We start from the raw sequence: 23,917 nt of genomic DNA, 5'->3' as shown, positions 1-23,917 counted from the left end.
ATATCGCTTCCACCAAAAGGAGAAGACAAAGACCAATTTGATTTCCAAATCTCCAGTTTATGATGGCTGTCCAGGGGAGAAGTTCACCCTCCAACGTTTACTCTCTATAATCACACAGATGGGGCCAGCCAGGGATTGTAAAGGTAAGCTAACCCAGTGCCCGCAATTTCCCCACACACTGCAGTCTGTGTGGTTTGTTTGCTGTCTCTTCAGGACTGTGGTTTTTCTGCTGTGTTGACAGCCCACCATCTGCTGCAGAGCCAATCTAGATCTCATATACCTTCCCCTGTCTGTATTTACTCGGTTGTCAGGACTTAAAGTTTTGGACTAAAGAGAATCAGTTAGGATAGTTTGACTGAAGTGTACCCACAAATGGTGACATATGTTTGATGCTGTAAGTGGAAGAAATAATGACAGAAGTTGTTTTAATAAAATATTTATTTTTATTTTTGTTCAGTAATAAAAGAAGAAGATGACATCTGACGACCATCACCTGAAATTTAAAGAACATTGTAAAGAGAAGCTGAAGAGACACAGAAACAGTACAGGTTTACAGAGTCTCCATAAAAAAAAAAAAAAAAAAGGGATTTGTAAGATACAATAAGCTGCAGAAACAAAGCACGGTGCTCTGCACTACACGGCTGAGTTGTTTCAAATTACAGTTCTGCCACAAAAAAACTACAAACACACTGCCCACATTTTCTTTTGCTCTTCTCAAAGGATATGCCAGAATAAGGATACAAATGGTTCTGCTGGGCCACAATATCAAGCCTTGGCATCTTGAATAAATAAAGTGTAAACACAAGTGTAAAAGGAAAACACCATTTCAAAGATAAATAGGCTTGTTCTATACATAAGAGCACTGATTTAATTTTAAATATTCTCCTTCTGCAGAGCCCCAAATGATTTAGTGTCTTGACTCACCTGTCAAGTTTACCGTTGTTTCTGTCCTCTCTTGGTATCTGCAGCGTCTTGTTTTGGTCTTGCGGATCTGGCAAATTGCTGTGAATTTAAGGTTAAGGTCTGTCGGCAGCAAATGGTTTCATTAAAACAGGTTAAAAGGTTTACTCTCACTTGATGGAGCATTTTCTTTCGCGAGCGCCGTTAGCCTCTTAAGTAAGGGAAGTTGATCCACACACTCAGCTTAAGTGTGATCCTACGCACCCAACAACTCTACTCCCTCTTCTGGCATCATTACATTTTCTACTCTTGTTACCGTATATTTGACATAAAACAAATGCATACCGTTCTCTCTACCAATACTCTGATGGTACCACAGAAAACATGCAACAACATGACATCCCTGAAAAGCCAATTTCAGCTCTGGGCAGAGGGTCATAGATGGGTCATCACAGACTGGTAATTTATATCACACTCATATATTGTCATGTTTTACTCATATGCAGCCACTATAAACCACAGGGGCCCTCTTCCTTGTGGCACTTGCTGCTTCATATGAATTTCATTCAAGAAAAGGCCGCAGATGTTTGCTCATAAATGCCAAAAGACTACCGGCCAAAAAATGGACCTTATAAAAACCGAGGGGTCTCGCTTCTCTGGCGTTTGCCTCACATAGTCAGTGACTGTGGCTGCCATTCACATAGACTGATAAACTGTTGTCTGATGTGACAGGTTGAATAAACAGGGAGGAGCCACACGTGTGAAAGGCTGCCGCTGCAGTGCTGTCTGCATATGAAGACGTACACTTTTAACTATTAACATTTCGTGCAGGTTTTTTTTTTTCCAGGTAACTAATTTTAGTAGCAGGTTGGTTTGAGGATTTCCTGGCAAGCGACATACTGCAGTCTCAGGCTAGCACTGAAAAAATCATTATAGGGAATCTAAACTGGGACCGGCTGTCCTCCCCACTATGACTGCTTAAAAAGGCATCTGTACCAGACTGAACCTTACTCGATGTTTTTGATGCTCCAGATAGAAGGAAGCCCTAAAATCAAGTCCACCTTATCGTGTATGTGTGTGCGCTTCTGGTCAGAGGAACATTTTTCACATGAGATATATATATATATATATATATATATATATATATTTTAACACCTCATCACCTGCATTTTTTATGCACTCTAACACACTGATACTGTTTATGGTTGATGTTTTTTTCTGCAATAGCGTGTGTTCTATTTGCATCAGTAATTACCTCTCCATACAGTGCTTTTTGTAATTAGTGGCAGAGTCAGCCATTACTTGATTCAGGTTGCCTGAGCCATGAGGCTAACCATACAAAACCTTAACAAATTAAAGGCAATATGCTCCAGTCGGCAGAAGAGTCCAATTTTTAGCTTTCAAGCCACCTCTTAATTAGCTCAATTGTGACTAAATGACAACTCTGTATTGGTTTTTGTATTATTTGTGGCTCCAGCACTGTCACCTTACCTGGAGTACAGCTGCATGCAGGATAACTTCTTCAAGTAAATTACAGTGCCGACATCGCCGTTCATTCTTTTAACTCAGAGGCTAATATGCTGTCACCGGGCTAATTGGTTATGGGGTGCACATTAAAACACCATCAAAATCAGTAGCCTTGTTCCATTAGACAAGTTCAAATGTTGATGTTCAATTATCAGTGTTTAACTGAGGAAGAGCAGGTGGTGGTACAGGGCTGCCAGAAATTAGTCCTCATCCTCCTGCAAGCGCGGAGGACCAAAGCCAACAACACATCTGCGATGGGAGGGGTCCACTTAATAATCACCCCACCTCTTAACGGCCTGTTCATGTATGTTCAGTGACATTTGATCCTGTGCGGTAGTTTATACCAAATGTTCCCTTTTTTCCCTAATGGTTACTTGTGGGATGAATCTTACATATACGATGTTGCACAAAACCAAGTATAGTTAGCTAGTTTGCTAATGAACAGCCCTCTAATTTATATAGCTTATTCTCAGTAACTTTTAATTAAAAATACTGTACCACTACATGTGTCCTCCTCTACACACCAAGTAATTGAACCCAAGCAAATAGACATATAACCTGGAGCGCCACACCTTATAAAATCCTTGTCCTTGTTTCTGCTTGCGAAAAAGGGGATAAAAGGATACAACGACGAGGGGTTTGTCATAGAAAACGTAGCCGTTGGTTTCCCGCAGGGCTTTCTCTGCACTCTGCTCACTGGGGAGTCCTACGAAGGCCTGCCCTTTCATCCGCCCCTCCTTCATTAACACAATGTCAAACCTGAGGGAAAGAAAAAGCGGAGCGGGGACACATCATTATCACTCAAGGCTTGTGGCCGGGCAGAGTCAACATCATAGTGCGTGGCTGTTACATACGAAGGTCATCTGCTCCTGTAACCACATAAAACGGTGCTTGTTAATCATGTGTCACTGCGCACCAAGAATCTGCAGGCTTCTATTTCAACCATTTCATTTACTGATTAGCGACTTAAGCCTAAGAGAAACAACTATAAGCTCTAATACATCTACTGTTCGGTACAACCAATGAACGAAGTAACAGTGGTTAACATTGCATTGTGGATATCTTAGGCAGTGTGTAGGCTGTTGCCAGTTCGACCGCAACAAGCCTAATTTTTTTAAAACTCAGATTGCGCTTGAAAAATATTTGTTTCCACACCTCTGCTCCCAGTGAACTACAGAAAAAGACATCTTCTTTTTCGTCCATGTTTCATTTGGCAACCAAAAACCTGCATCATAGTCAACATTAGCTAAGGAGTGGGATGAACAGCTGGGCTGATCCAATTACCAATTTATGATCGCAACATAACAAAGTCGGTATAAATGCAGGTTAATGACAACAGCTGTGAATTGGTGATTCACTCTCACAATTAAGTTTAGATATGACAGAAAGTCTTTCTCTTTACTGTCACACAGCACATTAACCTCACCGGGTAGCTCGTCATCAGTTTGAAAAAGCTCAGCTTTCTCAGTCAACACAGGCGTTTTAAGTTTTAACGTTTTGGAAAATCACCTTTCATAGACCTGTTCAAAAGTTGAACTCAAGCACTTCATCACCGCATCTAAATTGTAACTATAAATGTACTGGGAAAAATAAAGTTTACAGAATTCCTTTATGCCTACAGAAATCAATGTATATTGTCACCGTTTATTTTTCAGGCCCTTCAGATTAACTGCAATTGTATGTTTCGATCAAGATCATTCAATGCTTGCTAATTTTGACGCCAAGAGACAGCAAACTAGTATGCCAACAACGATCATTTCATTTCAAATAATGTTTACATGAGAACAGTGTCCATGGCACATCAGACAATGTTGAAAACAGCATTTTCAAACTGGCAATGTACAACTTTTTTGCTTTAACTAATAGTTCTGAAGTATACGGTGTGTGCAGTGTAATGTCTTTAGAAAAATTAAACCATCCATCACATCTTTCAGAAGACCTATAATAAATTCACTATTGAACCAAACTTCATGAATAATTTTTTTGTGAAAAAGTAGTTTGTGTTCTGCTCATGCCGCCACATCAAAATGCCATGATATTAATGTTCTCTGTATATTGTGTTATGTTTTTTGAACGTGTATGTAAACTTTTGACCACAACTGTAGATTGATTTTTTGATGTGATTTTAAATGTAATTATCTGAATACAAGCATACTGGTAAAATAAACCCTGGCCGCAATATCTACGAAGTGCATCTCTACAAGGAACTGCTCAGTGGGGTGTGCTGTTGTGTTTGATGAAAATGAAACCTTGACCCAAAGGTCTGTAGGTTAAGACATAAAAACTAGTATATACATATTTGCATTGCATGTAACATTTGAATTCTCTCAAATAAACTGTAGTTACACTCTAATAGGAAAAAAAAAAAAAAACCTCCAGAATTCAGAAACAGGTTATCAGAGGACAATCTGTTTCTCTGGCAGAGCTGCATCTTCCCGTTTATCACCTACATCTGTGCTCAGAGTCTGGCCTCTCTACTCAACATAAGCTCGGTTTGATGACTCAGGTGGAATATTCATTTGAAGTACTGCTGATGCACGAACATAAAAATGTCCCTCATGATCCCCTACGTCAGGTTAGATACTTATTAATAACACAACACACAGTCAGCATGAATTACTAAAACTCTCAAGGGAGAGTGACAAATTGCCAGAGTCAAAAATAGCTCATGGAGATAGGAGGGGGATGAAGAGACACGCAAGCCTATGTCAATAAGAAGTTCCGTCAAGATTATGTGGATTACAGTTTACTTACATGTTTCTCTCCGTTTCTGACGAAGGGTTGATGTATCTCCCATAGATGTACTTCAGGTCCTGCAGCACAAACGGTGATTTTCAGGAAACAATGACAATGAAATGAATTGTTTACGCAGAAATGATGTAGGATTGGAGGATTTCCAACTCGTTCATTAATATTAATCAGTATCACAAAATTCTGACAACATTAGAACAGAATAAGAATCACATCCAGTGAAACAAACACACAGAAGTGGGTCAAGTGCTATAAATGCACTTACTTTCTCTTCCACTTGCTTTGCGATATTCTTCACGTACAGTCTGCAGGTTGGCTCGCCCGGTTCATAATTTTTAAACACAGACATCCTTTTTATCTCTGTTTTAAAAAGACGGGAAGAAGAGAAAATCATGATGCAAGGTTCATTTCAAAAACAAGCGCAAGGCATCACAGAGCTGCCTATACCTACAAAAAGGTAGATTCAAAGTCATTGCAACTCAATATCATCCACTCCATGTTTTATTTAAGACGGAGTGGACTGAAGGACTAGACTAGGAGATGTGAGCAGACATTAAAGCAATGAACTTGTGTTTGATCCCAACACCTACCAGCCGGTTCATTTTAGATACGACCTGGACGTATCGTATCTTGTTTGTGCTGCATTCGAATGGAAATCAAAAGACTATTTTCATATTAATACACACTTCCAGCTCAGCGCTTCTCCTCGATTTTTTGATTACATTCATATTAAAAAAATACAGTTAGAAATGTAACTGCCCACTGATGTGGATTCAGGGGTTGGAGGATGATGAAATTCAAGAGCAAAATCACCATTCAGGGCAGCTGCAATCACCCATTTACACTTATCTAACAGAGTGTACCTATGAATGTAAATGGATCTGTAGTTGTTAACATCAACTGTAGATGTGCACCCAGGTGGTCAATGTCTGTACAGGAGCTCTTGTATCAATTTACATGATTCATTTTTGTTGAATCAGACCTTCTCTGTCTCTCTCAAGTGCCAACACTAAACATTTGTTTAGGTTGTTTAATGTTGCTGGACTGTGGATTTCCCTGTGATGGAACAGTTGCCTATTTAGATCTGCAACAGATATGGAACAATATATTAATTGGGGATGAAATATATCTTGTTGATAGCGAGGCTGCCTTAACAATGGATTTCTGGTTAAGCATTGATAATATATCAAATACGTTGGATGTAATATAAAATGTAAATAACATTAAAAAACATGAAATACAAAACAATGACTTCACTGTAACTGCGTAGCTCTGACATGTCTCTTTTCAAAAGCTTCCCGACAAAATCCAATCAACATTGAGGCTACTAAAATTCTAAAATGTCGTAATATCTGTTTGTATAGAATGTCTTTTCATATCCTCCAAATTGTACATCACTTGAATTTCAAATACACTGAATTAAACACAATTATTTTGTATTTCCTTTGATATATTTGATGAGCAAGTATTTGTATTTTGTGACCAGATACTTTGTGATCTCCATCTATGAATGTTTATTAACTAATTTTTAAATTGGTCGCAATTCTTGATTGCGATTAATGTTTTAATGATTTGTCATTAACATCCCCAATTTGTATTCAAGTGGAGTCATGTTTCTGGTCATCTAACAAATGTAGGTACAATATTAACTCTCCTTTAAGCCTTGTTTTGGTCTTTAATGGGTCCCGAGGAATGAATTTTGCTATTTAGCCATTAAATTCTATACTATGTTTGACAGCTCGTCACTAACTTTGTATGTGGTTCGGTGCTGGGTGGGTTAAATACAGAAAACAGCTGCTTGTGTCTGGAAATGGCACTGATGAGAAAGGAGAAACTAACAAGATGCTGAAACTCTGAGTAAGGCTGAGGGGAACTGACAGGTTGGGCAACATTTCTCTGTGGGGTTCCTTCACGTATCACACACAGTCTTTTGTTCCATTTCAATAATAAAAAAAAAATATTGATTATAACACTGTATGTGTGTTTTTCTACTGACAATCAGAGGGAAATGGCTTGAAATAATAATCCACAATAGTCACTCCGCTGATGTTTTGCACTCAATATTGGACACCCTCCTAAAGACAGACAGCAGCTAATTACCAACAGCAGAATTTACCATTCAAAAAGAAAAACAACTATTTTACATCTCCCCTCGGTCCTGATCATCCTGTAGAGATTTTAATCTTAGAAAGGTAACAGTGGTGCGAAACTTTCTGGCACAAGCTCCTCATCCCCTCAGGGATCTATCAGATTCTTTTGTTAAGTTAGATTTTCTGCAGTTGGCACTTTTCTTTTTTGTTCAGCCACAATGGCTCTCACTGCTCACATTAACTGCCAAATTTTTCTAATATGCATTTCAAACAAACCACTCTTGCTGCTTCCAATCTTCTTGCAGCACAGAACAGGATTTGTGCAAGGGAGGAAGACAGTTATTGCTGTTTAAAACGTGAAATGCAAAAGTGTTTTTTTTTTTTTCCAGCTTGTTATCGTCACTGCTGTTCAGTCTCAAAGTGCAATGCACAGAACCAAAACAAAACACTTTCTTACAGGAAAAAATGGCTGGATGATTGTTTGTGATTGTTAACACTTCTCTAACCTGACCACACGGTCACTTTCCTGATACCAATATTCATTTCTTTAGATAAGGAGAGAAAAGGCGCTGGTAGTTTATAACCTCTTCGTTGACTGTGCGGTTGAGAAAGGTGTTTGTTTGTTTACCGTCTCTTGACAGCCGTCCTTTCTCCAGCTCCTTCCTGGAGATGACGTCTGAGGGGAGATCCTGCTCGTCGTCGCTGTGTTGGTCTTGTTGTTGGGACGGCTGGGTGCTGGGGTAAAGCTTCCCAAAGCCCTCAGCCTCCTCCTGACTGCTGCTGAGGTTGAGCTCTTCTAAAGGGACATGGAGCGTGTTAAGGAAACTATATTTAACACGTTCATATCAACTTGTCAAGTTGTTACTGTTCATTTTGGCAATATTGCTGGCAGCACCTTACATTACGTGCCACCAAGCTGGATCTACTAAATTGCTTTATGATAGAAAACAGGACGACAACTCTCTCCCTCTAGCACAAATACAGATGGAAGTTTTCAAAGTGTCTAACAATGGCAGATGGTGAAATAATCACTTCCACCATGTTTATCCTTTTCAGTAAACCAAACAAGCACAGGATGGGGGAGTAGAGGCAAATCCTCTTGGTCACAATCAGTTCAATATATTGATGTTTAGAATTTCTTTCCGTTTTACACTGGTTGAGATGAGAATAATACAAGAAGTCTTATTACAAACTGCAACAATTAGTTGAGTAATTGCTTAGTTGGTCGAAATAAAATGAATGACATCATTATAAAGATTGTTAGGTTGTCTTTTTTAAAAGCAAAAGTGTCATCCATTTGCCCGTTCCAGCTTTTTTAGTGTAGGATTTGCTGCTTTTCTTCAATTACAATTACAACTACAATTTATGACAGTAAATGAAGAATCTTTGGTGATTTGATGGCGTCACTTTGGAATTGTGATTTTCAAAGTTTTTTTTGTTTGTTTGTTCACATTTTTCAATTTTTTCAGACTAAACAGTTAATAGTGAAAATAATCTATCTGAATTAATCGTTGCGGACAAACATGCTATCCACTGGCAAAAATAATGTCAAAGTGTGAAGTGTTTCCGCTGATAATTGACAGAAGACAGTCTCCAGAGTGAGCTGTATGCACGAATGTACGATCAAATAAAGAGCTGTAATCAAATCAAAATCCATCCCTGCTTTACAAACATGAGTTTGAAAGATGCCGGGAAGGATAAATCTGGCAGACTTTTGAGGAGCGCATGCATGTGCACACACACGTTGTAGATGGAATTACAAAGAGCAGTGAGCCTGTACAAATCCGAGGAGGAAAAAAAAAGAAAGAAGAAGCTTGTCATCCACGTAAGGGGTATGTGTGTGTGTGTGTGTGTGTGTGTGTGTATGTGTGCACTGGAGCAAGAAGTGTTGGGGAGCTTTTCTGATACACTCTCGGCAGAGAACTAGATCACTGCTTTCAAAATTATCCTCCTCCTTATCTGTCCCCCACCTCCCCTTTTCATTTAAATAGCTTGTTTATCGGATCCAACACCACCCTCCTTTCCCAAAACAAGACTAATCCAAAAAGCCACCTGTCATAGTTTATCTTTCCCCTGCCTTTAGGAAATCTTTTGTGTTTGACTTTGAGATCTATTTTACTTCTCAGGGGCTTGCCAGGGAGTGAAGTTGTAGCTAGAGAGAAGGGAGATAAGGCAAACAGGGACCTGCACAGCTGACAAGTAACACAGACTGTGCCCCCAATGACATTTCCTCGTACAGATAATGGTAAAACCTTTTTGGTGTGAGTCGCTTCTGTGATATACTGCTGTGTAACACTTGGCTCTGACTTCACCCATGGCTTTAACTTATGTCAATAGAAGTATCAAAAACCGCCTCCTGCTTCAATGTGATAATAAACATGATGTATAGTAATCATCAAATCCCTACAGGGCCTTTCTTCCTCAAAAAGAGCAGTCAGTGCACTTTTTATAGTGAATCCCCCATATGTATGTGCACACTATAGTATTAGTCTGATCTACTTTTACTACACTTTTTTTTGTGTTCCTTAAGACAACTTAGCTCAATTTCCCTGATCTGAATTTGCATTGGCACCAAGTTCCATCCCAAGATACAAATAATCACTAACAGAGAAGTGTGGGGAAAGCATGGATATTAATCTCAATTCAAGCTAATAAGATTAGAGGATTAATCGACGGATATTTAAGCTATTTTGATCACTGCATAAACAATTAAGTAATTTTTCAATCAGAAATTCTAAATATTTGTTGGATCCAGCCTCTTTACTGTGTGTAGATGTGTTACTTTTCGGTGTCTGATATTTCCAGGTTACTGACTGCTGCTTGGACAAACTTAGACATTTACAGGCACTACTTTGGGCATTTTTAAGACATCTAATGGGCCCGGAGATTAATCAGTTCATTGAGACAAAAATCTTGCAGTCAGGTGAATCTTATAATTGTGTGCTGAGCTTCAATATATTTTATAAACTCATTCGTTAATTAGAGCTGCAACCATGAGTCAATTAATCGATTAGTCGTTTGAAAGACAATTATTTGCCATTTGTAGGTAATCGTTTCAGTCCTTTTTCAAGCCAAAAAGGACAGCTTTTTTCACTTTTGATACATATTTAAATGATTAATCACCGTTTGTTGCAGTCCTATTTGATATTACCTGTGATTGACTTTTTGTGAAGTAATGTCACACAACTTTGTGGAAATCCTCAGTCGATTAGTGGATCAATTAATCAATAAAAATGTATCTTCAAACGTTTGGACACCAGTGCCTCAACTCAAATCTGAGGAGCTACTCTGCTATCAATTATTTGAAATCTAATAATTCTGGTTTTGACATAAAAATAATCAGAAGTTGCAGAAAGTGACTATCGAGCGGAGCCCTTACCTCTGCCTTCATCATCATGCTGACCTGGCCCGCTACCTTCCACTATGGCTGCCACCTCTGGACCCGAAATATGGAATTCAATTTTCTTCTGGCCGGCGGGGAGGGGCTGCTCAAACACATCGGAGGGCTGCAGCACTGGGGCACTGAGGATGGCAGAGACAATCACAACCGGCCTAAACAGCAGCCTCTAAAAAAGTATCCCACAATAAACCCGGCTCCTGAGCGGCTTAACGGCAGGGATATTTTGGTCTGGTCAACCACAGATATTTCCCAGTCCGCACACATGCAGCCAGGAGACACCGAGGCGTGTATGTTTTTATAGTTTTGAAACAGAGTCTGTCATTAAGGGAGTTTGTGTGTGCATGTGTGGTGCTGAAACAATAAGTCTCGGAGCCGCACAAGGCTGTCTTTATGAGGACGAGTTATTGTCTGGAGGTTTTTGTACTCCTTTTTAGCTGCCTGTGAATACTGTCTCGAGATGAGCTGTGCGTAAGGACCGTGACATGCATGAGTGCCTTTGGTGTACCTCTGAGAGTCTGGTTTGGGAGCATAGAGTAGATCCTTGATCTTGGGCTTCTTTCTTTTTGAAGCTGTTTTTGGTCTCAGGGGTCTTTTGCATGCTTGGTTGACCAGGCCCATCAGACGAACAATCCTGAAATAAAGCAAGCATAGGGAATAAGGGCAAGAAAAAAAAAAAAGTATAAACCGTCGGACCCACCCGCTGGAATTTAAAGACATTTCCCTTCAAGCCAATTGTGTTTCTAGAAACATTATTACTTCTGAATGACACATTAGCACGCTGGCACTACTGGCGGCTGCAATATGATGCAAAACGAAATGAAATTCCTTTGTCTCAAGAAGGCATTTACGTGAGAGACGAGTCCTCTTGAATTCGATGAGTTACGTGCACCTCACCTCTCCTTGTCTTCGTCGTCCCCGCTCTCATACTCAGATTCTTCCCCACTGGACAGCTCCATCTCCTCCTCTGGTAAAGGGGGGCAGTCGGGAGGGAAGGGAGGAGGCATGGGGATGGGTGGCGCGGGAGGCAGATAGTCAAACTGCAGGAAACAGAACAACACGGCTTAGCTTACAGACGCCTCCAGGTTCGACTGAAACATTTCATGAGCGTCTTCTTCCCCAAGGTACCTTTTAAGCAACGTTTTGGAAGTGAGGATTGGTTTGCAAGCAGCAGAATTGATCATTTGTAAGTATTAAAGCCTGCCCAGCCACCTGTTTCCTATCACAGTACGGCTGATTTATCATAGTTTTTCTTAAATCACAACATTTTGAGACTTACACAAAGTGGTCAAATATTACCTGCTCCGATAATAATAAAAGATGAGTGTATAGGTAGTAAACTTCACAGGGCTGTGATGGACGATTCTTGTCATTATCTGGTCTTCAGTACTCAAGGCTTTCTGTGTACGTCTGAATTTTTAGAACAATATCTGCACTTTTAAACGATTTCAGACTTTGAGAAAATAATTGATGCTTCCAAAAAGTGTGTCACTAAACCTATAACCCACTGACTTAATGAGGGTCCTTTTAAACTGGGAGCTGATATATCTCAACAGTTGAGCTTAAAGCTGCGATGGTTGACAACTATTACAATTAATAAATAATCATACTGATAATCAATTAACGGTCTAAGTAATTTTATTATAAAGTTAAAGTATTCTGGTTTCTTTACTCCTCCATGACAGTAAACAGAATATTTTTTTCTTCACTCTTGATTCTTGATATACTTTATGAAATACTGAATGATATTTTTCACCATTTTTGACTAAATCAAAATATTTGAAAATTGGGCCTTGTCATTAAAACAGTTATTCTCATTTAACAATAATAGCTTATCTCCATCTTTAAACCATTCAGGCCATTGTCCTTTTATTTTTCATTGGACAATAATGTATGCATGCTTACCAAGGGAGGTCTGGCAGTGACAGGGCCAAAGGGACATGGCAAATTCATCTTGTTCATCAGATGCAGTACCTGTATAATTGGAGATACGAGTATTACAGCAGTGAGAGTTGTATCTCAGGATTCAAACCACGGGCTGGGTGGGAGCTGGTAATATAAATATACTGCTGCTCTCAAACAGGCAGCCTGCAACTCGGGCTCCATATGTAAAACAGATTGCAAGGCTTTTGCATTTTCATTTAAAATACGGGGATCAAGGTGAGATTGAGGCTGAAGTGAGATAGCAGTGGTGAGGCTGAGCGAGAAGGCAGCTCCTCCGCAACACACTAGCACCACCAAGACGCTAACGTCGGAAGTAGCAGCAATGAAAAATCCAGGCAGCGCGGCTCCCAGGGAAATGTTAAACCCATAACTCATGCCTCCCACTTATGGTTTATTATTAATACTAGCTCCCAAAATTGAAATTTAAAAGGCAAATGTTTGCTGTTTGATCTTTAAGAGGTTGGATGCAGTTCAAAAACCTCTGGGACACTTATTCCAGAATCGTATTTCCATTTCACAATATAAATCTGAAGGCTAGAAATGCTGTCACATTTGCATTTCGTTTTGTATAAATTCACACTTTCCATACAAGGAAGGTGTGAAACAGAGACAGTATAAAAAGACACCAAAATACAAATACATACACACAGAGGAGAAACATCTGCATATCAGAGACATGCAGGTGCTGGATAAAAACTAAAATAATATCAAAGAAGCAGTATTTACTCACTTGAACATAAAACTTTGGCACACTGATGAGGGCATGCGCTATATTTGTCAAAATGCCATTAGACGGCGGCGGGTATAAATATTTCAAAGTGGGATTGGATTGAAATTTCAACCTGCGGGAGAGAGAGTGAGAGGAAAAGACAAAGTTACTCAAAGGGGAACTCTGTAGCTGCAACTCACAGCCTCACAGAACAAATCACAACATATGTCAACATAATGGAGACACATGAAAATGCAGCCCAGCCGGTGAGCTTTAGCCACGTAGTTTATTCTTTAGATGACAAGCACTCAGCCAACAAAATGTAAAATCCAGCCATTAAGGGACATTGGGACCGGCATGCCATGTCAGCACCAAGGCTTGTCCTCATGTAAAAATAATCTTCATAAACCGAGGCGTGGTGTGGCAAGAGAGAACAAATCTAAAGCTACTCAAGCCAAATAAACAAAGAAGTAAGGTGGGGATGCAATGTGTATAATATATTATCTGCTACTTAACTAGATGACAAGGGACTTGTCAGCAGTCAGTCCTGCTGGGACTGAGGAGAGTAGTCAACACTGTCAGAAATAAGTCAGTGAAATGTAACAACAATGCTATAAAAAATAACACAATATTTAAAAGAAAATAATCAATTAAACAAATACAATAATTTCCATAATTAATTTGTAATTTAATAAGCTGTAGCACAGTTGTAATCTACTGCCCTACCAAAAGGGGTGTCTGATTCAACAGAAACTTTGGTTTGGAAAATGCAATGTATGGTTGGTAATGTAACTGTCCCAGTCTGACAAGCAGCTCCTCGGAATTCCATACATCCTGGCATGGATCTGATGATGTACCTTGATATGTCAGTTACTGGACTCAGTGGATTAACTACATTCCTATCCACTTCTTACACTGAACAGATTCTCAGTTACAATCTTAGGAACTTTATTGAACTATGTATCAATTTTGTGATACTGAATTACACAGATCAACAAGCAACTTCTGTTAGTGTCCACTTCCTGCCAGAAATGATGACTGCCATTAACAGGTGGTTAGACACATTAGCAGTGTTCCTGCAGTCCTGCAGCACAGTTTTGCAAAGTGTACACACTAACTGCAGCTTTATCAAGAGATATGGAAAGATCCGAAACAATGTCTTGGTCTACCAGACTTTTCTATAAACGGCAGACATTAGTCACCAACAGAGACGATGACAAACCCCCATCAAACATATTAAGTAGACTTGAATCAATCGCCATAAGCCCCAATGCATTTCAGATTAATCTGGTTTCTTGTAGTAGATCACTGAAGTGCATTCTCATGATTTATAACTTAAACAGTATTTTAGTGCGATGAAAGAATCACTACAACCAAACATAAAACCAATTTAAAAAATGAATATTTGGACATTAATGTGAATATTACTTTCAGACATCAGTTCCATTTTAATATCCCAAAATATATTCCTGACAGAATAAAAATGAATTCTCAGCATTTCAACTGTGAGACACCAGAATTCTCTACTGCTCTACACAACGAGAAGAATAAAATCTTTAATTTGCTCACACTTAATTGCAATCCAATCAAGAAATCTCTAAAGATTCATCGTTTGATTCATTCACATTACACGGCTTTCGTTGACAATCAGTGAAGTATCGATTTGTGCAACAAACACATAATAAAAAAAACGGCATCATATCAGGAGAGAGTGGACACTAAAGGCTGATCCAAATTTTAGCACAAGGCAGGACAGACTGTCAGTATTGGAGCAAGAGGTATCAAAAACCACCTGGTTCCACCAACTGGCAGGACAGACGGCCTGTCAGGCACTCAGTGGCAGCCTGACCATCTAATTGGACACAGGGCCGCTGACAGCCCCTGACTACAGCTCTCAGATTCTCATCCAGGTTTGCTGTCAGCTAGCCTTCGGGGCAGCCTCTACACACCTACACTAACAACACTTTGACCAGGTTTGGAGAGCATGTGTCATACATACATACATACTTAAGGTGCATGAGGTAAGTCTGTTCAACTGCATAATGTAGTTGATTAGTATGTCTATTTGGCTCACAGCACCAGGCGACAGCAAATACTAGAATTCAAGATGATATTTTCAGTACAATGTGCTGGAGAATGACAGACTAACCTATTCACTCTGCATAATTGAAATATCACTTTAGGAAAGTCTCATGTGTCTTTGGCCTCACGGATTCATTTAGCAAAAGCAAATTTAGAATAACAGCATTCCTTATCTCATTCCAAAATCATACAGTACATTGAGATCAGCTCATATCACACCAGCGCTGTCAAAAGCTGTGTCGGGATGGACATTCATGCAACACTCACCCAAGACTAGGAGCAACGCCAGTCTCTATGAGGGGAATATTCGGCTGTTTGGTCTCCAGTGTCTCCTGCAACTTCCCAACATGTTTACCGCTGTGGAAAATAGATGGTACATGTTACAAAAATGGCTCGATTGCCGCTTTCATCTTTGATCATGTTTAACTTGATATGTAATATTGTATGTTCATATTGCGGCAGAGTGATTTTCTGTTTTCACTATGCAAGGATTTCTTGTCAGTTGTGACTCCGGTTCATCTGATTCAGGGTAATTTCTATATACATGAACATAAAATCCCTGTGTCCCTGGAGAATCACCTGAGCAGATCTGTGTTTCTCAATTCATATGATTCAAGCAACATACCTGTTAGACACCGGTGGGTCCTTTAATACTGTCACATCATCTTGGCCTTTTGCAAACTCCACTACAAGCGTACGATCAAGGATCTCTAACTGATGGAGCCTGCTAAGAGCCTAGAAAAGATGTGAGGGGGGCTGAATGTCATACAAAACGGATTATGATACAACATTAGCTGCATTAGCTTTGGCAAACTTCACACAAATCAGGCCGACTCATGTTTCTTACAATTACAAACACCACATCTGTCACTCACTCTTGCTGCTGACTTCTCACTCCCGAAGGTTGCGAAGGCTGCATGTTTCTGTGGAGACAGAAAAGGCTAGTTCAGACTGGACAGCAACTTGTATGATGTTCAAGAGGTGAAGTCCCTGTGAGGCACAACCTACCAAACGGCCCCTGTTGGAGAAAACCCTGACTGTCTCGGCTCCAAAAAACTTTAAGAGGTCCTCTTTCTCATCCTGGCTGAGCTCAGCTGGCAAGTGGCGGATCAGCAGAGTTTTACTGCCGACTGTTTGGACCTGGTCTTCATTCTTGTCCATTTCCTTTTAGGGAAGCAGGCAGAGAGAGGACACAGTTACATATCACTGAAACAAAAACAACACATCATGCCCACAACCAGCCGGCTGGATCCTCTTTATTGTCACAACTTTTGCTGTCGAGTTGCATTAAACAATAATACATATTTCTAAATCCCTTTGCCAAACACTTTTGTAAGCTGTGAACCTTACTGTATTAAACGTACGTCATTTGTAAAAGGACTACTGCCGAATTAAAATCATGTCATATATGTCATACGAGATGTGTACATTTATCCACCCATGACTGATTTAAATAGCAAGTTCTTCGGATAAATAACAGTACTGCTACAACTACACCGGGCCAGCTCTAACATTAGCTAACTAGCTGAACGAAGCTAACGTGCAGAGAATTCCCAAGCTTCCTCCACCTTTTTACTCCTCTGTTGTGAACTCCAAGTCTTCCTCTGAGTCTGACATATATATATATAAAAAAAGCCCCTAGTATCAACAGTTAAACGTTTGAGAGAATCATTCATTTGAATTCAAGTGATATCTTTGAAAGCACACCTGCCTGCAGCAGCCAGTAAACAAATCCACTTCCGCCCCCTTCCTCTTCCTCTTCCTCTTCTTCTTCTTCTGTGATTCCTGTCGAGTGACAAATAGTAAAGCGCATTACCGCCACCTTCTGGACTGGAAGATTCCTCGCACTGCCCTGTCACACTGGTTTTATTCTCCGCCACTATGAATGAAGCTGTACACACGATAGCTAGCCGTCCTGCGGATCTTATTTCAAGTGTACTGAGGAACTAAACACATGCGGTGGGTAGGTATGCTTTCAAAGTAAAAGACCGAACTGAAGCGATCAGAAGGGAACAAAAAAATACTGAAATTTGACAAAGTGACATTAATTTTCCTGCCATGGTCAAAGACCTCAATGCTATAGTTTAATGGGATTAATGGAGCTATTGATACTTAGTATTATATATTTAGGTGTCAGTAAAGGTACTACTCAAGTTAATCATGTTAAGTTTTTTCTATGCACTTTTATATCAAGGAATATAAAGCTCTGCACCATATGATGTATTTTGACATGCAGCCCTTCAGCTTGAAAGTTTAGTTGTTGTTTTTTGCCAGCAGGTGTCAGCTTCACCATATGAAATAACAGCTGCTGCAGCAGTAAATGAATGGGACACTTCAGGCTACAGCATGCAGGTTGGAAACTACTTCAGTTGACCTCTTTAACTTGATTATATTATTAAACAAATGCTTATGAGCTAACCTAAACTAGTGGCATTGTCTTTTAAAACGTATTGAACAATGTCTGCTAAAATGGACCTCATAAATAAAAAAGGCTAGATTGTTCATTATTGATAGAGACTTAAAGGGGTCACAAAATGTGTCGTCCCTAGCACAGAGGGGGTTTTCTGTAGGTTGAATTTTAATCTATCGGAGGGAGACTAGACAGTATCACTGTGGGAAGGCCTGTCCCTCTCCTGCCTAGCCTTACGAGGGCCTTCAGATTCCCATCTCCACCCCCGAGAAAATCTCCCCTACACTTCTCGAGATGCCTCCAAATTCCTGGCCAAATGAAGCCTTTTCTTTGACGAGCGATGCAAGGGCATTCCTCATCAGGGGGACACAATACCCCCTTTCACCGTGGCCTGGCTCTGAAATTTCACAGGTGATGGGAGGAACGGTAGATACTCTGTCCTCCTACCTCCCTCCGACGTGACGCATCAGACTGAGGGAGGGGGGGAAAGGGAGAGAGATGCTGATCGGGAATGCGGTGGCTGGGGGGAAAACGAGCCGAGTCTGACGGAGGAGTGACTCAGTTTCTATCCAGTGGGCTGACAGCAATATTTTGGGCGACAAAGCTGCGGATGAAAGTTGAAATCTTTTACAACTTTCATGCTGAAAATGGTATCTGGCATTCAAAGGAGGCTGACAATGACTGCACTAGATTCTCATGTTTGATAAAATGCCAGTTTCAGGCTACCCATCATGTCTTATTCAAGAACTGAAGGAAAACGGCTTGACCGTGAAAGACAGGGAAAGAGTGAAAACTGAAAACTGCAGACTTTCAGGTTGTAAAAAAAGATAAATGGAGGGCTATTACTGCCTCTGCAGGCGAGCCGAGGTAATAGCAGAGTCAGAAGAGGATTCGGATTCTGTCAGCAGGACATTATAAAGCACAAAGTAGTCACCGGGATGAAAATTAATGTTTGTATTTGTAGTCTTTTGGCTGATTCTATCCACCAGAGAAGCATCCAAAAGCTACAGACTCGGTGTCTTATTCCAGTCAGTGGGCTTTCACTGAAGCTCAGCAGCCTCTTGATATTCAATTAGGAAAACAAACTGGGTTAAGTTCATCGCAGGAAGGGAGCGGGCACACGATGTAAAACAACATGATCGACTCATGTGGCAATCTGCGGGAATGTGAGATTTATTTCTTTTAATTTTGCCGGCGCCGCACTTCCAGACAGTAATCACCAGGCATGGAAATGAGAATGTGAGGTGTGAAAGAATGAAGAGATATTCTGGTCAAGGGACACTGTGGAGTTTTGATGTGGGGGTTTTATCATCTTTACTCATTATTATCTTGGCAGCACATAAACCAGTGTGGAAACCAATCTCAGGCCTGGATGGGACGTTACGGGATCAAAATTCCTCCATCGTTACAAGACGATCTGTGTGGTCTTTATCAACATTACAGAGCTTAAACCTAATTGAATTAATGTTTTGGCAACTTACGGGCAGTGCAGCAAGTTGTAATCACCTTGGCATATTATCACTTCATACAGTTGCCTATTTAAACAGACAGCAGAGACAGAGCAGTATTAGCATTCATCTGATATTGTGCTCATGTGCTGGCAAACATTGGCGAAATATTCCCCCTACTTTTAGCTTTGATTTGGTCTCCACCGACTCCTGAGGGAAATCTATGGCTTCTACGGCTGCTAAAAGCTCTGCTGTGATCTAGAGCTGTGTCAGTGTCGGTTTTTTATGCCGGGCAGGGGAGTTCAAGGGAATTGGAGCGAGGGGAATCAGCCATTCGTCTCTCAATTTGGTATAAAGTTGAAGAAAAATGGAAAAAATTCCCCAAAAGAATCAATAGCAACATCAAAATTTTGTAAGAATTAAGACCAAGTATGTGTACACGTTTATGGAATCTGGCTGAATAAACGATGCCGTTTCCCCACCTGGCTGTTCAAAATGGATGCCGCAGAAATAAGGTCAACACTCAAAATTCTACTCATGTCTCTCCAGCATTTCATCTCCTCTCTGAGGTCGTCCGCAGAAATACTTTTCCAGTTAGGTTTTTAGCCTCAGATGAAAAGATTTGGCAGCTACACACATCCAGTCCTGTTTGTGAGTTTGAGGGACTTGCTAATAAAAAGGAAAGTGCTTCCAAAAGTCCAGTCAACAGTTTGGATTTCAGCTGACACGGATTGAACAAATTCACCTAAGTTTTGGTAAAAAAATAAATGAATAAAAAAAAAAGACAATATATATGTTTCATGTTCTCAGCCAGGGACATATTTCAATGATCTGAACCTTCAACAGGCCACTACAGTCCTCCTGGCCGGTGTATTCCCTGAGTGGACACAGAGGGAAGGCTAAATACACCCTAGACAGTAAACTCAGGTCATGTCCAGCCTCTGAGGCTTTAAATGGACTCTTTCATGGTTGGGGGCCGCAGGGGCCTCTGTGGTGGGATAGTGTGTATTTCCAGCGGCCGGCATGGAAACTGCATTGAAAAGCGTAGGTGCGGAGCATATCGTGCCTCCATTGTGGCTCTACAAATATGCCAAATACAGGACTTGGCTTATTTCAGAGGGAAACAGATCTGGGCTTACTGGGGCTTACATCTTATTTTCTTAGCAACTGCCTCTGAACCCGGCCAAGAAACAGACCCACCCAGAAAACCCCCGTGTTGTTTTTGCACCTTGGTTGTGGTACTGAGGCACAACGCGTTTATTAGCGAGCTCTGGACGTGCTGTTAGGCAGTCGGTCGGTGCTTCATAGGCAGCCACGCTAGGTGTTTCCCTCTGTTTCCATTCATTATGCTAAGCTAAACTACCCAGCTGCTTGCTCCAGCGCCACAGTGAGCAGACGGTCGTGGGAGAGCTGTCGATCTTCTCATCTATCTTTCACCAAGAAAACCAAACTTGTCCTTTAACATTAATATTAATGACCTCAATAGCATCAGGAGGAGGCAGCCACATCCCTTCCTCTTCCTGTCTGTCTGTTTAACACCGCTCATGTGTGCGTGTTTGACAAAGTCCATCTCTCGGATTGGTGTGGAATGCCAGAAAGCGGCGACTGCTCTCAAGCCTTCACTCTGCTCTCTTCTGGAGACAGTGATCCCTCAGTCTCGGCATTCATGATTGCCGCGGCATACAAGCCAAGCTGATTGTTTGAATAGGCTATTTACATATATGTTTGCACAAAGTGAGCTAATGTTAGCTGTGACAAACACAAATTCAGAGACCATCCTGAGGAGAGGAGCCAATGGGTGGATGGATTTTTTTTAGATTCTTTACTAAAACTATTATTGTCACGTGCTACTATTTCTAACGCTTATTACACTTCTAGCTGCTGGTCACAGCAGCAGAAGTCTTTTGGTAATGGTCTTCTCTGACATATGGATAAACAGGAGTCAGTCAGTGTAGTAAGGCACAGAGGTGCTTGGAGCTAAATGCTAACATACCCCTGTGGCAATGCATGTTTAGCTCATCATATTTTACAGGGTCACCATCTAAGTTGCACGTTAGCACCGTGCCAATTGTAAGCTGGCACTAAAAAGAATATCATTAGGTTGCAGGAAGGCCCATTGTTTTCTTTCTCAGTCCTAGTATTTTCTCAAAAAAAAACAAAAAACTCAGTTCTGCAGTTAACCTGGACAAACTAGTAGTTAGCCAACTTACAGAAGGATGCCCAACGGTGACAGTGCCATCAAAAGAGACATACATATGCAACAGTGAGCCCCTATTAGTGGCAGCATCTGAAAAGTGTTCAAGTCTGATTATAACCAGACCAATTTGTCTTCAAATGTCTCCTGCATGCATACTGACAGGCAGTTCTTATAGACCCAAGCTGACTTTATGTGCGACATGTGTTGTATTTCAACCAGTCACAACAGAGTTGACATGCTGTCTCGCATAAAACCATTAAAGGCGCAAATGTTTTGTGTTTAATTCATGTCGGAACAGACGACCGAGCCTTCCCACTGACAGATGTGCTGCATGAAGCCGTTGAAGCCACTCGTGCATTGAAGACTCATGTGGCCTACAGATGTGCAATGCTGCACCTATTAGGATTATAATTTCATTGTCATGATAATTTATTTGATAGTTGTGACTGTCTGGTTCTAATTTTGGGGGGGGGGGTGTACTGGTCATGCTTTGGATGTCCTTGTTCACATCTGCGTTGTCATGCGCTGGTAAATCAAATAATTTCTTGGAGGGAATAACAAATAATTTCTGTTTTGCCTTTTTTTAAACAACGCTTCCAAAAGGGAGGTTTGGTGCGGAGACTTAAAAGATGCACACTTTGGACAGCACGGAGGTTGATAACAGTGCATCTCAGGCGCTGAACCTGTTATTCTCAGCCGATCAGTCTTTATTTCGGTCTTTGCCTGAGTCCGGGCAAAGAAAGAAATAATATGAATTATGTGCAGTCTCTGTTTAATCAGCACTTCCCCGAAAGCATTTGATGGAGGATATGGCTAAGTTCAGCCCGTTAGGTTTACATGATATCTAGGTCCAGCATCAACCCAAACATGAATTTGTCTACACCTGACATCCCAAAACGATGCGAACAGCAGCTTGATTCACAGCAGACACCACCTCAAGCTCGAGTCCACCATACTCAGTCTCAGGAGCCAAATGAGCCTGGTTTCCTGTTTTCAATCACTGTCTGAAACTGAGTGAGAAGATAGAAATCTTCCACAGATTCTACAGGTGAGCCTGAACCCCAGAGTCCTCCATCCGTCCAGTGACGCACCTAAACAGACTTCCAACTCGAAGGGCAATCGGCGTCGGTGCGCACACTTTCGCTCCGTAACCATCCTCTGTGATTAATGACAGCGAGGGTCCTCTGTCCATGCAACCTGAGCTCTCATTGGACAGGTTTAAAGCGGCTCACTCGTTTGCTCGTGTGCTCTCTTCCTGGCTTGGTGGAGAAAGGTAAGACGTGTGCGGGGATCAAACACGGTGTCACCCGCTGTGGAAGGAGACTGCCAAGGGTGAAAGGAGGTCAGGGATCCAGGGCCGAGGCAGAATGCGAGGAATGTTGCCTGCAGCCCCGAACGCTGAACGCCGGCGACCACACAGAGATAGCATCGAAGGATTTGCAGAGTAATGGCCGAGGGTCAAAGTTACAGGATGAGTGATACTGGCGAGAGAAGTAAATTCACACCACGTGCAGGAAGTCGATGGAAGGAGCGCCACTCGCGCTTTACAGATGATCTGTTTGTGATCCCGCAATCGACATAAAATCAATCTTACGAAAATTAAAGATGATTTCCATTATTAAAGACAACGCAAGCTACCCAGCAAGCTGTTGTTTCGAATCATGACACACTCAAATCACATGTGGAGTAGAATGTGGGCTTTGCAGGGCTTTACAGCGAGTTTCAGCTCATTCTTTAGCTCTGACAACTTTACTGTTTTACGTCACTCTCACCATTCGCAGGAGGTTTTGTTTGGTTGCGACAGACAGCTGCGAATAAACCACAAAAAAACCCCCACAAAAAAAACGATTTGAACACTACCTGCTAAGCACCACATGGCAGACAGACACAGTTAATGACTAGCTGGCAAACATGGGGGAGCCTTTAACATTTAAAACGATGGATATTTCCCTCAGGAGCTGGTAGAGAGTTAAAAGCGAGTGCAGCGTTGGATTTATTCAGAGTGGCCAAGGTGATAGATAAATGGATAAGCGACCGTTTAACGGCGAGTTCTGCCAATACTGTGCCCACGGCTTGTTTCTGCCGCAGTCATGTTGCCAAAAATAATCAGATACTGGAGATCTGTCTCGCCACCCGAGGAAATCAGCGGTGATGGCGCAAGGCAAAAATATATCTTAAAACGGATACAAGCTCAGCTGTTATCCAGTGTATTTTTGCTTCCTGTCACTGAAAATCAAGAACCGAACACTCCTGTCCTCAAAGTTGGTGGGACAGGAACCGAAACGAGTGCTCCGACAGTGCCGCTCTGTTCCGGCACGTCGCAGCTTCACCGGAGAGGCCTGTGCCCTGTGTTTCTACTTTGCCATCCTGTTTTGATGTCTCGCCTCTCCACATCACCCCAATCCACCGCTTCAGCCAGACTGCCCTCTCCAACCTGTTAATTATCTCTCTAATGCTCGGGC

General features: G+C 41.2%; 1 protein-coding gene across 5 annotated transcripts; it reads right to left on the bottom strand.

Moving 5' to 3' along the window:
• Positions 1-420: 420 nt before the first annotated feature.
• rnpc3 (RNA-binding region (RNP1, RRM) containing 3) lies at positions 421-17,228 on the bottom strand. 5 transcript variants are annotated; one of them, XM_037078979.1, is made up of 16 exons: positions 17,112-17,228; positions 16,409-16,564; positions 16,276-16,323; positions 16,026-16,135; positions 15,668-15,757; positions 13,340-13,451; positions 12,571-12,639; positions 11,563-11,705; positions 11,174-11,299; positions 10,648-10,790; positions 7,897-8,064; positions 5,444-5,538; positions 5,182-5,240; positions 3,054-3,186; positions 925-1,002; positions 421-493 (listed from the first exon to the last, which is right to left on the bottom strand). In XM_037078979.1, the coding sequence occupies exons 1-15, from the start codon at positions 17,211-17,213 to the stop codon at positions 934-936; spliced, it is 1,623 nt and encodes a 540-aa protein (XP_036934874.1). In that variant the 5' UTR covers positions 17,214-17,228; the 3' UTR covers positions 421-493; positions 925-933. The 5 variants fall into 5 exon arrangements, with proteins under 5 accessions (XP_036934874.1, XP_036934876.1, XP_036934873.1 ...); XM_037078981.1 differs by having other exon boundaries at positions 17,108-17,183; XM_037078978.1 differs by having other exon boundaries at positions 7,897-8,061; positions 16,969-17,113.
• Between the last annotated feature and the right edge of the window lie 6,689 nt (positions 17,229-23,917).

Source organism: Acanthopagrus latus, chromosome 19 (assembly GCF_904848185.1).
Source record: "Acanthopagrus latus isolate v.2019 chromosome 19, fAcaLat1.1, whole genome shotgun sequence".
In the NCBI taxonomy this organism is placed as follows: Eukaryota; Metazoa; Chordata; class Actinopteri; order Spariformes; family Sparidae; genus Acanthopagrus; species Acanthopagrus latus.
The sequence above is the reverse complement of the archived record's forward strand: the minus strand, read 5'-3'. Positions and strand labels throughout refer to the sequence as shown.